Raw genomic sequence first — 16,916 nt, forward strand, 5'->3', positions numbered from 1 at the left:
CGATAAGAGCAATTATAGCGTCCGCTGATATATATATATATATATATATATATATATATATATATATATATATATATATCATTTTCATACACGTTAGAGGCTCTCTCTCTCTCTCTCGTGGGTATATCTGTGAAGCTCGACACGGCGCTAATTTTTCACGTAAACGCGTCACACTTGAATAACGGAGGAGAAACCAATCGTTCTATTATATAAAACACTGAACGCGAGCGCATTCAAATATCGCGCTGCAATGCCATCGCGCGCGCGTACACGCGGCGAAGGCTTCCGCGACCTACTTTAGCAATTTCAATTACTGGTATTTTATTAAAACGCGCGCGCGAGCCAGCGTTCGATGTCTTTATCGACTTTGCTAAAAAGCGCGAATTGTGGGACGAGAGAAGCGCAGAGAAAATTCTTAGACTTTTACGGTTTTTATTGCCAGTCCTCCGACTGGAAAATGCGAGCGCGTATAAAAATGCACATGCATGCGGTGTATAAATAAAAAACGTGTATTCGTCGAAATTTACAAACCCGCGCGCGGTGTTATGGAAAGCGGCGTTTGAATCCCGTAAAAAACTGACCAAAGCCGCGTTTCGCAAGCTCGCGCTTAACGCAATCCACTTCGAATTTCTCTTTCGAAAAAAAAGTTCCCTCCACTATCTCTGCTGCTGGCGATGATGTCCGAGCGAGTTGTGGGTGCTGCGGCTGGTGGCGACGTGATTCTGCTGTTGCGGTGCACTGCCGGCTCTCTGGAGGGCTTCGATGTCCAGGAGCTTCTGCCGCTTCTCCTCCATGAGACGCTCGCGATGCTTGTGCGTGTAGTCGTGCACGTTGGGCAGCACCTTGACCACGCAAGCGGCCAGACCCGAGCGGTACGTGTTCATGTCCGTCGCCTCGTACCTGCGTGAGAACGAGGGTGACTTTTTTGTAGAGTGCTGTTTCGCGGGGATGAAGTGTACTCGCTGGTTATACCATTCGTTGGTGCTGTCGGAGAAGCACTCGACGTGGAAGGTGGTGCTGAAGCCGTTGAAGCCGCCGATCGCGAAGATCATGTCGTCGATTATCTCGATCGCGAAGTTGCTGCGCGAGTTGTACATGTCGGGGATGGCCGTCCAGGTGTTGGTCTCAGGGTTGTACTTCTCGCCACAGCACATTCTCGACACGCCGTTGAAGCCGCCTTTCGAAGAGGAACGATTGCATGGATAATGTTGTTTGTGAAAATAAAATTATGTGCGTCATCTCCAACCTAAGGCGTATACTAATCCGTGATAAGCGATGCAAGACACGCCGCTCCTCCTCAGTCGCATGTGCGCGATCATGGTCCACTGGTTGGTGTCCGGATCGTAGACCTCGGCGGAGCTCATGCACTCGCGTCCGTTGAATCCTCCCGTTATGTAGATTTTACCTGCGGTGCGCCACCTCGCGTGAACGTAAGCCTCGTATATAGGGGAATCGGACGGTCGTGACCGTATGGGCATGAGGTATACCGTTCAAAGCGGTGGCCGAGGCATCCGATCGTTGCATGTGCATGGGCGCGATGAGGGACCACTGATTGCGCCGGTAGTCGTATCGTTCGGCGCTGTTCTGCCGAAAGTAGCCGTCGTAGCCGCCCATCGCGTATATGATGTCGTTCAGCAGCGCCACGCTCACGTACGCCCTGAAAGCACCGGGGGATTCGTACAATTTGTCTTCGGAGGTGCGATGAACGAGTTGCACAACAACCTTTTGGCATTCATGGGCGCGACTTCGCGCCAGGTCTTGCGCACGGGGTTGAAGCAGCGACAGCTGTTGAAGAACTCGACGCCGTTCAGCCCGCCGATCACGTAGATCTTGTAGCCGATCACCGCCATCCCGTGGTAGCCCCGTGGTCCCAGCGGATCGATCTGCTCGACCTGGTGCGTTGCGAAATCGTTGCGATGAGTATAAAGAGTCCAGCGAAAGGTCAAAGCGCCGACGTAAGTCGGCGTTCGATCGCGCTTATAGCCTCCGCGTCAACGGATACCTTGACCCAACGATCCGCCCTGGTGTCGTAGGTCTCTATGAGATCGACGGCCGATACGCCCTGCCAGCCGCCGATCGCGAAGAGGATGTCGTGCGGGACGCGGGGTGTCGCGATCTCGAGCTCGCCGTCCTTCTGCTTGATCATCTCCGGGTCGTAGAGGAACTTGAGGGTCTCGATGACGATGGGCCGGCAGGCCTCGTTGCCCGCGACGTAGTGGTGGTTCTTGACGTTCTCCAGGAAGTAGTACGTGTCCATGAGGCCGAGGCGAATGTTGCGCATCAGCTCGACGATGTGAACCTTGCGAGTCTCCGGCTCGCGGCCGATCCAGCGCAGGGCCAACTCCCAGGCGGTTTCCTCGTTTGTAACGTTCAGCTCGTCCTCGGCGATCAGTGCCGTCAGCTCGTCGATCGGAAGCTCCAGGATCTCGCTGCTTTGCTCAGCCACCTGCACGGGTTTATTGGTTTTTGTATAGCAAAATTCAGATGTTTCATTTTGGAGAATCCAGAATTTCGGAAAAGTACATGTCACGGAAAAGAGACTACTGGAAACACACGCGCGTTCGTCGAAACCAGACTTTTATATAATCAGAGAGATGAAAGTGACTGGCTCTTATTATGTTACATATACCTATCAACTATGCTTATTCATATTATTATTATCCTGTTCCAAAAAATATCTAAACATAATTGTATAAATGATGCTAAAACTACCTTGTTTGGCCTGCTGCTGTGATCGTTCATGCTATATCTGCATGAGACTATAAAGATCACAATACTAACTATGTGTTCTCGTTATTTCATTTGCGTTTGAAAAAATTCCCACCCTCGTTTCTTTGAGTTGAAGGTAAACCGTTTAATTGCGAAAGTGAAAATAAGGTATTGAAAAGTGTGATTTATCAATAGCTAAATTTATTTATAGTATCAATAGTTCAAAGATTTTTCACAGCACGTGACCGAATTTCGCCGTGTATGAGTGGTCAAGCTTTTATAACATGCATATGCATACAAGCAAATCAATTGGACGCGGTTGTCGATAAAACAGGGAACTACTGTTTCAAGTAGGTAAATCTCAGTGAAATCATTAATTTGAAAAATGTAAATTATATGTTTAAAACTATATTTCTCTAAATAAATAATCTTATTTATAGGTTGTTTATTTATTAATTTTTAAAATAATTTAATTATGCTAATTTGGATGACTTATTTTTCGCCTGATCAAGGCGAGATTGATAGTAGATTTCTACCTTATTACTTAAAAATATATTATTTTTATAAAAATGCAAAAATCATTCTCGTAATGGTTTGTATGTATTTTTGTTATTTTTAGCAATTAAGAGCGTTTGAAGACTTCATGACCCACCAAATTATGCTTTCGTTCAACATCTCCGGTATGGTCTAGTGGCTAGGATACCTGGCTCTCACCCAGGAGGCTCGGGTTCGATTCCCGGTACCGGAATTTTTTGCATTTTTCAATCCAAGTCGATCAAATATCTTTAATTTTGCACTATTCCTGATCGTTGGAAATTATTTACTCAAACTTTAACTAAATATTTTTGAGAATCTTAGCCACTAGATCTCTACTTTGAGAAATATTCTTAAGAAGGTTCTTCACCTATACATAATGTCATATAAATCAAGCCTTTTTTACCACAATTTAATCACTCACATGAAGGTTAATCAATTTTAAAATAGAGGGCTTTCACCATATTAGAAAATTTTAAAAGAAAACACTTTGAAAAATACTAGAAATGTCGTTAGCTTGGCTGGTATACATTCAATAGTATATAATTCGTCAACGTGTTCTCAAATTATGGTAAAAAATTATTCTGTTTGATAGCATAAATACGTAAAGAACGTATCAAATAACTAAACTAAACTTTTATATCGTCTCACTATTTTAAATGCGAAATTTACTTAAACAGTTAAGGAAAGCTATTCAACCAAATAATCTACTATCTATAATGAAAATTAAAGCAATATATCGAACAAAAAACATTTGCAAGTTATGTTAGACCTGCACGAAGTACCGGAGCAGATATCGGCGCGCTTCCTTCTCGAGATCCTTGCAGAAATGCTCCCTCGCAAAAATCATGATCCCGATACAGTTCTTCACAGTGAGAGAGCGTCGAAGAAAGTCGCAGCAGAGCTCGAGGACTCCGTCGATTACAAGATAGTCTGCGGTGATGAGCAGCTCGCAGACGTCCTCCTGCTTGATGTCGATGGTGCGCAAGTACGCGTACTCTAGCAGTAGGTTCATTATTTTACTGCTGACGTTCGAGACCAGGAATTCGGTGTTGTTCTTCGGGTTCAGGGTCGTCGTGAACAGGGTTCTGATGCGTTGACGAAATTTTTTAGGAAAATTCGCGGAGTAAAACGTTGCCGCGTAACCGTTTGACAAACCTGAAATAGGTGCTGCAAGCCGACAGAATGGCCCGGTGCACTGGAAACACTCCGCCATCCTCGAGTTTAAGCACCGCATCGCACAGCAAATTGTTTTGCCTCAGGTCGTTCAGCGACTGCAGCCCCTGAGTACTGACACAGCGATAGTCACTGTTGGCACAAGTGCTCGGCCCGTCACTCATCATTAGATGCTTCGAGTTCGCGCCGCAGCACTTGACCACGTTTTCCGACATGTCGACATTGCTACTCGAGTTGCTCAAACTGGTCTGGTCGTTGCTTCTGCTGCTGGTATTGTTGTTGTTTGCGTCCATGACTGCTGATTTATCTGGCCTGGAGGTTTTTTTTTTGTCCGAGGTTCGATATTTATGGATGCAACATTTGAATTTTGAGGTCTTCGTTTCGAGTTCCTGAAAGTGAACTTGTAGTCGAGTAGCAATTTCAATCGATCACGACGATCATTTTTAAAAACTTCGTTTCTAACCTTCAAGGATCGCGTAGCGAGGTTATGAATATTCTTATAAATTTTCGATTCAGATGAAGTGTATGGAAAAGCTATTAAAGTCTAGTGCTCTGATGTACTGATTTAAATTTGAACAATAAACAAATACCGCCTTTTACAGTCCGTAAGCGCCTCTGTTGCTGATTTTTTCCGTTCAATTAAAGACCATGGACGCAACACCGCGGACGTTGAAAAAAGCGTAGTCGGTCGGCTCAAATCATGCCAGTATAACCGAGATAAATTATAATTTTGCATCCGAAAAACTCAAGTTTAACCAAGCCGAGAAAGAACCGCGAGCGACAGCACATCGACATGCTGTCACGATGCATACCGCTGATCTGAGGGATTGTGTATCGATCGACTACTCACTTCACTCGATTGTTATATAAACTTGTTATGTATAGCTTTTGGATCGAAATGAAGAAAAAAGCAGTACTCTCTTATTCGTATGAATAGTTTAATGGAAGACAATATTCTGATGACGATGAATTAAAATACAATATTATCAAATCTACACACTTCTAAATAACTTATGCATATTATAACAATGTTTATGTAAAATAATCATAAACCTAGGTTAAGTAACATAAAACGAATAATGGAGCATAAAAATAAAGTTTTATCTCGTATATAAAACATATAAAAAATTCGACAACAGTCGTTATAAAATTACGCTATAAATAAGAGTATTCTTAAAGCACTCTTTGTCGTAGTCGACCGTTGAAGCACAGTACACCGTCTGCATTAAAAATCCTTAGTAGTGAACCATCTCCCTAGCCCATTCAAAGTGGCGAGCTTCGTCGAACTGTTTAACACTCGCAGTTTTGGCGACCGCGGCGACTTCGTTACCCGCCGTCGCAGACGCATGTGGCATCAGAACGAGGCTCGCACTCACCAGCTGGTGCAGATAACCGTTAGTGGCGTCTCCAATCTTGTGCAGCGACTGGCAGCTGGACTCCCCGTAACGATCGAACGCGTTCCAGGACCTGGAGCTCGGCTTGAACACCTCGTGCTCTTCCTTCTTCGGCTGCGTCGCTGGTGCCTTCTGAGGCTGGTCTTCTCCGAGTAGCCTCATGGTCCAGGTGACCACGGCGAAGGTCGCGGCGTTCGTCGGGAACGCCCGGATGATCGTCGAGTTCAGTCCCCGGAAGAGACAGCCGTATCCCTCGTTCCTCACTGACTTTCTGAAGCAGTCAAGAGCTCCGTTGTACTTGGCCGTGGCGTCGGCTTGCAGTCTTGACTTGACGACGTCCAGAGGGTAGGACACTACCCAGGAGGCGGTACCGGCGAGACCACCGGCCAGCAGCATGTGCCAGGTCGAGATCGGATGCTCGGAGCGCGTCAGTGCCTCGTAGGTCACGAAGTACACCCCGTAGCTCGGAGCTTCTCTCATCAGGGTGATTCCCAGGCCGCTGAAGACGCCTCGGAGCCCCTCCGTCCGGTGAATGTGGCGCAGACATTGCACCGGACTGGAGAAACGAGGCTGGTTGCCGTTGCGAGGCGCAGAGTCGTGGTCCTGAAGCTGCAGCCGAGTCTTGGCTAGCTCCATGGGACTGCAGACTGGGGCCTGGGCTATGCCGGCCGAGGCACCGGCAAGGAAGTGACCGCCGAGCTGGTGGTCGCTGTTGGGCGGGAGCCCATCGTTCAGGAACTTTTGCGTCTGGCCGTAGACGCCAAAGACAATGGCGTTGATCGCCGCAACGCCTGCCATCGGCGACGACATCCCACGGTAGAGACCCGACACCTGTCGCACGAGAAAAATATTTTCCATCAAATCATAATTTCAGTGATTAAATTTCCAAAAATCATCGATCAACCCACCGAGTCCTGCTTGATCAGGGTACGAAAGCAGTGCCATGTCCCCTTGTACTTGGGATTCCTGTGGTCTTGCGTCTGAATGTGAACCTTGATGGTATCAAGAGGATATCCAACCACAATACCTGCGCAGCCTGCACCGAGACAAAAACAAAGGCATCGTTATTGAAGATTAAAAAAAATCTCTGACCTTGAGCATCACGAAAGCTCGCTCGTCGATCGAACGCGAGCGCGTACATATAACATAAGTATATACGGTGTGTACACACAACTCGTGCAGTTGCACAAAATCACGAGCGCAGATAATGCACAGGAAAAAACAGACTATCGCGAGCGAAAACTCCGACTCGCTCGATGCTGCCGGCCAGCTATGGATTTTTTTTCGCCTGACTCAGTGCGCGATCGCGATATGTGTTCACGCATTCATACACACCGTTATCCGAAATCTCCTAACGGAAAGAAACGTTTTTCCGAAATCTCTCGTTGTCAGCTTGAATACACGCTACGCATGACGATGCGCGATAATCTGGCATCTCCCAATCTCCGACAGATAATGCTCCACGAGCGATAATAGAGAGCTCGGAGGTCAGTTTTCGGAAAATTTCAAACTTACCTCCGAGGCAGCCAGCCAAGAAGTCGAGAGCCATATCTGTTGGATCGCGTCAACGGGCCGTTCGTTTCGAAAGAGCTCGGGCTGCAGATCCGCGGCTCCTCGTCTCCGGTCGACTGCTCCGAGAGTTGCACTGTTTCTTCTCCTCGTCAGCTCGGAATCCATGTAAAATGCGCACTCACACCGCCGATCTTGCTTTCCTCGCTTCCGGAATTCGATGCGCGAAAGAGTCGTTTACTGTCTTATGGGAAGACTTCCAGTCGAGCTTTGCAAGCTTCTCTTTTTAGCGAGTCGAAAGTTTTTGATGACTTTTCGTACTTTGAACAGAAAGAGGGAGACATTGAATTACAAGAGCATCGCTCGTTAAGTTGCAAACCGATGATTGCGATTTACTTACCGGATGAAGTTTCGGCTACATCTCCGCAGTACGAAAGATTGATTTAAACGTTTACCCTCGAAAGCGCACTTTTTTCAAAATAGTGAGTCAGCGTTAAGTAAGCACCAATGGCAAAAAAACTACGGGAACACAGAAACTCCCCGATCGCGGATCTTCGAGCTCGTGTCCGACGAAGACGGCGGTGGCGTCGGACTTGATGCGGCTGGAGCAAAGATCATCTTGGCTCGTGAGTTATTATCTATGCGCGAACGTCGTTGCTCGGAGGGCCGTCTCTTCCAAGTGAAATCACACAAACACGAAAGACAGTCGAGGCAGGAGAGGGGCGAGGAACGGGCCAGATTGTTGTTACATATTGTAATTTCGAGACTCGTGTATTTGTGTGCGTCTGTGAGCTGTGCCATGGAAGTACGTTACCATGACCTAGTGCTGGGGTGGGGATGGGACGCGGGTCAAACTACGAGAGTTGATAAGGGAAGAGCGCGTTTATTTTCTCGCTTTGATCTCTGATTGTGCAGCTATACTCACGGCGAGGCACGAGGAAAAGGGGATGCTGCGTGTATATTTCTTTTCTATATATTATTTCGTCAGAGCCGCGACGATAGCGCTTTTTATTCCAAGTTCACTATGAGCGATAGTTGGATTATGTCATAAGCGTATAAATAATTGTGTGCAAGCTGTTGAATGAATTTTGCGTTTTTCGCGAGATGAACGATATGAAACAATAACTGCCATATGAGTCTGTAATCTAATTGCGTATGTAGAGAATACATTGCTCGGTGTTGTTTTGTGTTGCTACGAATAATCTGCGTCTAAGTATTCTGCGACGGATAAGAATAATCACGTTACGTCAAGAGTGGAATACTAAAAACTTAGATGAAAATACGTTATCGAAACAAAGAGGAGAGCTAATAACAGGGGACAATCATTGTGTACATTAATGTTTTATTTTTACACAGCACTGATTACTACTGTAAAGTGAACAATAATTAATATCAGCACTGCATCTACTGTTTTGGGTTCCGGATTTAGATGCATATTTTGTATTTATAAACTACAACTGTATGCTCATGTTTATATTTGTAGACAGTTTTATCCGCTAAATTTTCTTTCTCGGTGAGATATTCCAATCTCCGAGTGCGTGTGCGTAAACAATTATCACAAATAATGGAAACGCACTGTAATCGTTTCATATCTTGCGAAAATAATTCGTCTCTTAATTGATTGCTACAACGTGACATTTCCCTCTAAAAGTAATGAGATCTTAAATAATCATTATCTTCATGAGCAGCTGTCGAGGTATTATTCCCTTAAAGCTTGAACAACGCTTTTTAATCAAAGATAACGATATGTATACCAAGTGTACGATTTGAGGATTACTTTATTAGCAGCTCTCAATAGCAGCATGGCATAAAACAATTAATTGCCATAACTCAAGTCATTGATTTACGAGCCATCCAAGTAGCCTCAACAACCATAATTCAAAGCTGAGATAAGGCAAGCGAGACCCTTACAAAAGCTCGATCGCTGCTTCATCGACGCTTTTTTCAGCGCCCCGGCAACCTAAAGACAGTATCTTTCCCTCGAATTTTCTTGAATGAACGTTCAGCAACGTAATACTCAAACGCCTATAAATTGCCCGCGCAAGAGCATATTCTTATCAAATTGCTCTTCGAGAGCGCTGTATCACATCGAGTTCGGCAGTCGAACTACCAGATGGAGTTATGTGACCGGCACGATTTACGATCGCCACCGGTCAAGTCGCTCCCTACGTACCATCGTCCGACGACAATAGCTTAATGCGCGAGCGCGCGCGCGCAAGTTCAACTTGGCCGTTGATAAATCGCGCGCGACCTATTGATTTTTTCCCGCGCTGACCTCGTCGAACCGCCCCACCCCGAATATTGAGTTTCCGTAAATACAAACTGCATCTGTGTTCGCGTAGCTATACTTCCGAGAGAACTCGCGACGAAAAAAGCGAAACGAAAAAAGCTCCGAGCTGGCAGTTACAGTCGAGGTGTCATCAGCCAGTCAGTCAGCCCAACGAGCTAGAGTCTATAAAAGAAGCATACATGGGAGCAGCGAAGTGTTCGAGCGAGGTAGGGAAGAGTAGGGGCGCCGACGAGAGTTAGCCGCGCGCAGACTCGCGTCGGCGGCGCAGAACCACCGCGAGGGAGAGTCAAGCAGGCAGCAGAAACAGCAGGCACGGCTCGTCAGCTGGATACAACTCTAAATATATAACAGCGGCTGCACACGCGTCCTCGGTAGCAGCAGCAGCAGCAGTTAGCCGTAGGCCGGAGCTTGCGAGCTTTTCCCGTTCGTTAGTCCCTCGAGTAGTTCACCGACGAGAGGAACACATTCCAGCGGCTCTTTTAACGACGAGAGCTCTTTCGTGCCGAGGACTCGCAGCTTTTAAGCTGTTCTCGCTCCAGAGCCAAGCTTTCGCCTCTGCAGGTACGTCCGGTGCTTCTACCCGATCTTCTAACAGTCCCTCACCTTCGGGTGTTCGAGTGTGTGCGAGCGAGTCTCGTCCGTCGCATATACGATGCACGAGACGAGGTGATTCCCTCTGCTGCAACAACTTTGGCAGCTTTTCGTCAGCGCCGAGCCTCACGTGCTTGCTGCGCGCTGTGCTGCTCGAAGTCACGTGGTCGTGTGCGCGCGCCTGTAACGTTGCCTCTATATATGTGCATAAGCTACGTGCCGCGGCTTGCGCGAGCTGATTTAAGAGTGTGTAAGTAGTATCTCTTTCGTTGATATTTGGCAGTCGGTTTTCGCGGATGCGCAGGAAACGATTTTATTCGCTCTCGCGGGGTGTGCGTGTAATAATATAAGAGTTTCCGAGAGAAACGCGCGGCAAAAGTCAGTGGTGCGCGCTGCCAAGCGCCAAGATATTGCACGCGATTGCGCAGGTGGAGGGTGTCCTGTTGAATGCGCGCTGAGGCGTGATATATATTCGCCAGAAACATTCTTGCACGTGGAGCTGCGTAAACATTTGCGATAAGCATATAGCAAAAGTGCGTAAGTAATCTAATCAAAAGAACGTAATGCCGTATCCAATTGTAATTCCTTAGACCCACTAAAATACTAAAAACGCGTTTAATTTTTTCATCGCAAGTAGCCGTTCGCAAATTCATTTCATTTATCACAGGTACACGATATGCATGATCGATAATCTTCGCACGCAGAGTCTGTTAGCTTAGCACCCGATAATTCACCTCAAACACTGACGCACCTTCTGCGTTTTCCTTCTGCTTAGCGCTTTTAAAAAATTTCGTAACAAGCGCGAAATCTATTTATAACGGCGCCGAGCCAAAAAGAACTCGCTTTTATATAAATATTTGAAAAACGCGAATAATTATACACTTGCGGCGCGTTATTGGAACCACGCCAAGACTCTTAACTTTCCATGTGGTATTTCAAGGAAGATAGTAAAAGTGCGAATTGTTTGGCCGACGTGCCCCAATTAATTCTCCGGCATCGATTGGAATAAAGCTCGTCGTTCGTAGTGCATACTTACCACCGACTGCATGACTCAGTCCTACAAAGTGTTTGATTTTACTTGTAGCCTTTGTTAGTGCGTCAAGAGACTAGATCGGATTCGATCGTCCGTCGCGCGTTGACGCGCGATCGATTGAGATGAGTATACCGAAGCCAGACGGCCGCCTATCGGTGGTCATTGCCAATGAAATTTTAACGTCGCCAAGCTCGCAGAGGCTCATACACAGGGATCAACAGGTTGGTTTATTATTTTCTATACTTGTACGCCACGTCTCAATCAATGCAAGTGCTTGAAAGACTTCCTAATATACTTCTTTATATCCACTGAAAATATTTTTCTCGGTTATACAAGAGTTGTACTGCGAATCTGATAAAAATACTTAATCGAACGTAGGACGAGGAAACATCTGACTGTCCTCTGTTAACGCCGAGTCCGCCGCCTGAACCGTCATCGAATAATCCCTTGGATGGCGGCGGTGGCGGCGTAATCGCGACCGGCTTCAAGCCCCACGGCGAGCCGCCCACGACACTGGACCAGACGCTCTGCAACAACATCAATTCCGAGGACGGCCTCGCCTTCCTTAACATCGTCAATAGCTCTTGCAAGCAGCTGAACGATGGTGAGTCGCCTTTTTTCTCTTATAGCTTTGCGATAGCTTGCTTTTGTTCAATCATTTTTTCGCGATCAATATTATATTCAATTGAGCCTTGGGTAGTAGTTAATTTTTTTGTGTTTTCTCCGGTACACGGAACGAACTCCACAGTTTTTGTGGGTGTCAGCAGTCTTATGTGTTCGCGCTATTATTGTGACACGTAGTTATGCAAAGCAGGAGAAAACGACGCATTAGAGTTTTTGCATTGAAACGTTTTAGTGTCCGTGAATCAAATTATGTGAAAGTTATGTAGTCGAGGTTTAATCGCGTTTATCAAAATTTAAATAATAAAAAATACGCAGAAGTCATTCATATGCATAAAAGCATTTTCACGGTGAGAATTGCATGAGATTGTAATTAGAGCTCAGCAGACCGCTACGAAGCTATCTCATCAGACGTGCTCGAATGTCAGGCTCTTTGCGCTTCCATATCACATGTACTTTCTATTTTTAAATTGAATAAACTATAAATAAATTCCATTCTCTTTTGCGAAATTACGATCGTAAATACTGTGAAATAATAAATGAAAAATTTGTGGCCACTTTTATTAGCTTGCTCGACGCTTTTATTGCCTAAAAGAAGCGCCAATCGCACGAGCAGATGTATAATTAATATAAAGTAATGAAATAACGTGAGACTATAGGTGGCATGCTGACATCGCCAAGCCATCTTTCGTCAGTTCATCAATTGACCCTACCAACCGATTCTTTAATAGCACTTAATAGTAAGCGTGTTCGAGTTAATAAAAATATGCTGTCGTTTTAATTTGTTCGATTCCGAGAACTATTGATTAGAGAACTTTTGTTCCGAGAAATATCTTTTATTTTTCCGGCTTTTTATGAATGTCAATAATTGTGTTTTCTACAAAAACAACTATATTTACAGAACCGAGTTCGCGAGATCCGATGGTCGAAACGAGCAGCAACAGCGGCAGCAGTAGCGACACAAATGAACCAGTTTGCACGCAACTACTTACCCAATTAAACACCGCGTACAATCATTTAGCTCCGGATGCACAAGCGTTGGTAAGGACGTCATGTTTTTTCTATTTTATTTTCATGCGATGTTTTACAAATGCACAACAGACTAGAGAAAATCGCGTTAGACACAACTCTATTTGGACTACGATCGATAAACAATCCAAAGACTAATTGAATTAACCTTTGCCAGGGAAGAGATAGAGGTGCTGCCAAAGCGGACTGTCTTGACAATTTATTTATGTCTTTTCCTTGTAATTGAGTATATTCGCTAGTCAACTCACGGTCGATCACTTACTTATTTATTTTTAGTCAATAGCAATTTACTGCAACATACAACACGTTTCAAAATTTTCAAATTTCAGAAATTTATTTTTTTGACTTGGTTTATTAAAAATGTTTGATGAAATTTTTCTTTTTCTTTAATATAAAAATTTTCTGTATTTACCTTTCGCATAACTGGTTATTTAATAAATTAGCAGACCCTCTACTTCACGGCAGAGTTTAACAATATTCTCACCATTTTTCATGTTCATTTGTACAAAACTTGGCAGCTTCATAAAAGTTTAAGTGTCGCTAGCACGCCGAGAGCATCACAATCATAGTTTGCTGAACAAGCACGAGCTTAAGGAGTGATATTGGATACGCTAAATTGACATTAATACATGAGTTACTACGCATTTTGTAGCCCGTTTTCATCTACAGTACGCTGAATCGAACATACAAATTTTATGCTCCATTTTTCTGTTCAAAATTTCAATTTCGTTTAGTTGTAAAATTGTGTTTGCGTCGTGAATAAGAATGCGTGTTAATCGAAAAATAGAAAAATTAATCTTATTTGATTTTGCCTAGTTTTACAACCAAGATAACGGGGGAAAACCTCCGCTCACAGGAATTCAACTAGTTGTACCTAAACCACCGAAAAATTATGGATTTATGAGTTGGAATTGGCCAGTCATCCGCAAAGTATGCTTTTGGTCATTGATGTCATTGTTTACGGGATGCATTGCGATTGCTATTGGCATCATTGCTACCATGCCAAAAAAGTATTGAAATTTTATTAAAAAAATAATCATAAATGATCGGTACTAAAGGTCTTTGATCATTTTTCAGGTGCGATCCACGAGTAGAATGGTGGCAAGGTAGTCTCTTTTACGAGATTTTCCCAGCCTCATTTCAAGATTCTTACAATAACGATGGAATCGGAGATTTTCGCGGTATAACAAAGCGACTGGACTACCTACAGAATCTCGGAGTGAAGGGGATACGATTGAACTCGATATTTCGATCTCAGCAATATCCTCAGCACTACATGGACATTGAAAGCTTAACAGAAGCTGATCCTATCCTCGGTGATACAGCCGACTTTACTAAAATGGTTTCGGCTATTCATCAAAGAAACATGACTCTTATTCTGGATCTCCTGCTCTTTCCTTTTGTAAAAGACTTTGGAGGTTCAGCGAATCTCAGTTCTAACGACCAATTTGTTCGTCACAAACGAAACGAAGCAATTGCTGCAACAGATTTACCTTCCCGTAGCGAAACTATGGAATCTCTTTTATCAGCACCAGTTAATCCAAGCGTGGACGTTTCCAGTTCCACTGTCAGACCAACAGTTCCAAGTTTTCTAGAGGAACACCCGGTAACAAAGTCTATCAGGCATTGGTCCGATCTGGGTGTCGACGGCTTCTATCTAAAAGGCCTGGAACACTACACAAACGAAAAGAATTTTGTCGGCGCTCTGAGGCTTTGGAAGACAATCCTCGGCTCAAAAAGGATAATGATGTGCAGTGAGAATGCGCTGCTCAACGTTCCCGATGACGTGAGAGATGTGATTTTGGGCAGGATGGACCTGGTGGATGTAACACTCGATGTAGTCAACGGCACGAAGAAGATTATGGATGAGGTGTCCGAAACATTGAAGGGTCTATTGTTCCAGGAAGCAGGATATCCGTGGATACACTGGTCTACTGGCAGTGTTGATAAACCCAGATTGGCCTCGACTTTGAAAGTTGCAAATGCGAGTGTAGCGATTGCAATGATGGGCATGATGCTACCCGGTACGCCTAGTATTTTTTACGGGGACGAGGTAAGTAGATAATGTACAAACGGTTCTGCAAAATTAGAACATATAAAGTGCAACAAATATAAATTATTCATTGTAGATTGGAATGCTGAATTCAGAAAGTAAAGAGCACCAGGACCTCAACCATTTGTATCAGTTAGTACCCATGCGTTGGGACAATCAAAACAGTAACGATGAAACTTTTTCCAAGCCCACCGCAGCGCCCTGGATGCCAGAATCTGCGAAACCAGCGGCTACAAATTTAACTGGCCTTTTGCCGGAGATGTCTAAACTGAGAAATGAAACAATGCCCATACACATTAAAGTTGTGATTAAAAATAAAGTGTCAACGGCTAATGGCAAAGTTCGGTTAGTAATTCACTAAATTCACATGGCGTTAGTTCCTCGCTCTAAAAAAAGAAATATAAACCAATATTTTTGACGTTTACAGGTATACGATGGACGACATGATCGTCATCGAAAGGTGGTATCCGCGAAGGAACACGTACGTTTTTGTCGCGAATCTCGGTATGCACAGCCAGACGAAGGATCTATCATCTCTCTACTATGGAGGCCACGTAGTAGTCGGACCCGAGCACAAACTCAACCGAAATATATACTTTAAGGAATTGACCATTCCTCCTGGCGAAGCTTTCGTCATCAAACTTGACAAGTAAAGGCTTGCAAAAAGACGATGATGTTTCGAACTCAGATACTCTAATTTACACTTCTTTAGAACTGCCGTTTATTTATAATATCAACCAAGCAACCCAATTTTCTTTCGTGCACGAGCGGAAATCTAATTTGAGAAGAAATACGGGAATAATGTGTTTTTATGTGTTCATTTCCTTTTTAAAGAATATTCCTCACTCACATGACGGACGTATTGTACAAATTTTATTATGCACGTAAGTATGGATTTTGAACAGTCGTTAAAGAAATCGGAAGTTTTTTTTCATTTACAAAGGTGTATAATGTTATCGTATCGAAATGTGTAATTATATGGTACCAATTTTATGAAACAACTCTAACTTTAAATTCTGCTCTGTCGATATAAGAAGTATGGGAAACACTAGTTACCAGTGGCTTGACTGACCTATTATTTTCTTATATCTATATGTTTCAATGCTAAAATATAAAAATTTCGAGGATTGTCGTATAAAAATGAATCTCTGGCGCAAAAATCCTATATACGTACGTTTTTATGCTGCTGGTACTGTTCTTGATTTACCTGTTCTTATATCATTTTAATCAGCAAGCAAGTCCAAGCTCTGGCACACAAAGACTTACAAATGCATATTTTTTTATCTGCATTTTTCCACTTTACTTCGATGTAATAATATTGTTAATGTATGAGTCAGTTCGATTATTTGTGTACATAGTTATTAATTATTTAATAGTTTAGTATAGGTCATACGTCGTTGATTAAATGTACGAGATTATTCGATCAAAGTGAATTCTGATACTTTGTTAGCATAGCCAATGGATCAAAAGCACTATCCTGGTAATAGAGAAGATCGTATCCGTGCTATATATATATATATATATATATATATATATATATATATATATATATATATATTTGAGATTTACAAACTCCTATTATAAAAAGTGGGTTTTTTTTTTATTTCAATAAGAACATAGATGAAGTGTATAAACAGATAAATTATAATATGGTTTATATTACATTGATATATTGTCACGTTATTACTTTACATCAGTAGCAATAATGCAACTCTTTGGGCATCGATCAATTTGTTAATGTTAATTGAGTATTATGAGGATAAGATTGTTAAATTTTGTACACTTTTTTATGTATATTTTATAATCGTAAAAGTTAATTCACGCAAATATTGACCCCAAATTGTATAAAATATTTAAACACCGAAAAAGAGAATTTTTTTACTTTGAAAACTTACGACTAATTTTAATTATTATACAAAAATCAAATTTTCGAAGACAAATAATGAGTAAACAACAGTCATTTACCTATGTAAAATT

At 43.4% G+C, this 16,916-nt stretch overlaps 3 protein-coding genes and 1 non-coding gene across 8 annotated transcripts; 2 read left to right on the plus strand and 2 right to left on the minus strand.

The window, feature by feature from the left end:
- Positions 1-412: 412 nt before the first annotated feature.
- Positions 413-5,262, minus strand: LOC100121388 (kelch-like protein 10). 2 transcript variants are annotated; one of them, XM_031924115.2, is made up of 9 exons: positions 4,883-5,262; positions 4,402-4,808; positions 4,016-4,331; positions 2,003-2,446; positions 1,723-1,892; positions 1,488-1,657; positions 1,247-1,405; positions 973-1,177; positions 413-900 (listed from the first exon to the last, which is right to left on the minus strand). In XM_031924115.2, the coding sequence occupies exons 2-9, from the start codon at positions 4,710-4,712 to the stop codon at positions 657-659; spliced, it is 2,019 nt and encodes a 672-aa protein (XP_031779975.1). In that variant the 5' UTR covers positions 4,713-4,808; positions 4,883-5,262; the 3' UTR covers positions 413-656. The 2 variants fall into 2 exon arrangements, with proteins under 2 accessions (XP_031779975.1, XP_031779976.1); XM_031924116.2 differs by having other exon boundaries at positions 4,402-4,819.
- On the plus strand, positions 3,386-3,457 carry TRNAE-CUC. The gene has a single exon. It is a non-coding gene; the product is annotated as a tRNA-Glu (tRNA).
- An 84-nt stretch (positions 5,263-5,346) lies between the features above and the next one.
- Positions 5,347-8,264, minus strand: LOC100117866 (mitochondrial basic amino acids transporter). The gene is made up of 4 exons (XM_001605837.6): positions 7,723-8,264; positions 7,329-7,642; positions 6,722-6,849; positions 5,347-6,644 (listed from the first exon to the last, which is right to left on the minus strand). Exons 2-4 carry the CDS (start codon positions 7,360-7,362, stop codon positions 5,655-5,657), a joined length of 1,152 nt encoding a protein of 383 aa, XP_001605887.1. The 5' UTR covers positions 7,363-7,642; positions 7,723-8,264; the 3' UTR covers positions 5,347-5,654.
- Positions 8,265-9,658: 1,394 nt separating this feature from the next.
- LOC100121369 (neutral and basic amino acid transport protein rBAT) lies at positions 9,659-15,605 on the plus strand. 4 transcript variants are annotated; one of them, XM_008219493.4, is made up of 8 exons: positions 9,659-10,173; positions 11,288-11,457; positions 11,615-11,840; positions 12,759-12,898; positions 13,703-13,896; positions 13,964-14,939; positions 15,016-15,284; positions 15,367-15,605. In XM_008219493.4, the coding sequence occupies exons 2-8, from the start codon at positions 11,359-11,361 to the stop codon at positions 15,590-15,592; spliced, it is 2,130 nt and encodes a 709-aa protein (XP_008217715.1). In that variant the 5' UTR covers positions 9,659-10,173; positions 11,288-11,358; the 3' UTR covers positions 15,593-15,605. The 4 variants fall into 4 exon arrangements, with proteins under 4 accessions (XP_008217715.1, XP_032452962.1, XP_001604982.1 ...); XM_001604932.6 differs by lacking the exon at positions 9,659-10,173 and adding an exon at positions 10,465-10,740; XM_016982367.3 differs by lacking the exon at positions 9,659-10,173 and adding an exon at positions 10,465-10,736.
- Positions 15,606-16,916: the final 1,311 nt, after the last annotated feature.

The sequence above is a fragment of the Nasonia vitripennis genome, chromosome 2 (assembly GCF_009193385.2).
Source record: "Nasonia vitripennis strain AsymCx chromosome 2, Nvit_psr_1.1, whole genome shotgun sequence".
Classification (NCBI taxonomy): domain Eukaryota; kingdom Metazoa; phylum Arthropoda; class Insecta; order Hymenoptera; family Pteromalidae; genus Nasonia; species Nasonia vitripennis.

Excerpts from the sequence above, each read along its gene's own strand:
- LOC100121369 (XM_008219493.4), top strand. The coding sequence starts at position 11,359 with ATGAGTATACCGAAGCCAGACGGCCGCCTATCGGTGGTCATTGCCAAT. Across the intron at positions 13,897-13,963 it reads ATTGCTACCATGCCAAAAAA|GTGCGATCCACGAGTAGAAT; the intron begins GTATTGAAATTT and ends ATCATTTTTCAG. Across the intron at positions 14,940-15,015 it reads GTATTTTTTACGGGGACGAG|ATTGGAATGCTGAATTCAGA; the intron begins GTAAGTAGATAA and ends TATTCATTGTAG.
- LOC100121388 (XM_031924115.2), bottom strand. The coding sequence starts at position 4,712 with ATGGACGCAAACAACAACAATACCAGCAGCAGAAGCAACGACCAGACC. Across the intron at positions 2,447-4,015 it reads TGCTCCGGTACTTCGTGCAG|GTGGCTGAGCAAAGCAGCGA; the intron begins GTCTAACATAAC and ends AAACCCGTGCAG. Across the intron at positions 901-972 it reads TCCGACAGCACCAACGAATG|GTACGAGGCGACGGACATGA; the intron begins GTATAACCAGCG and ends GTTCTCACGCAG.
- LOC100117866 (XM_001605837.6), bottom strand. The coding sequence starts at position 7,362 with ATGGCTCTCGACTTCTTGGCTGGCTGCCTCGGAG. Across the intron at positions 6,850-7,328 it reads CTTGGCTGGCTGCCTCGGAG|GCTGCGCAGGTATTGTGGTT; the intron begins GTAAGTTTGAAA and ends GTCTCGGTGCAG. Across the intron at positions 6,645-6,721 it reads CCCTGATCAAGCAGGACTCG|GTGTCGGGTCTCTACCGTGG; the intron begins GTGGGTTGATCG and ends CTCGTGCGACAG.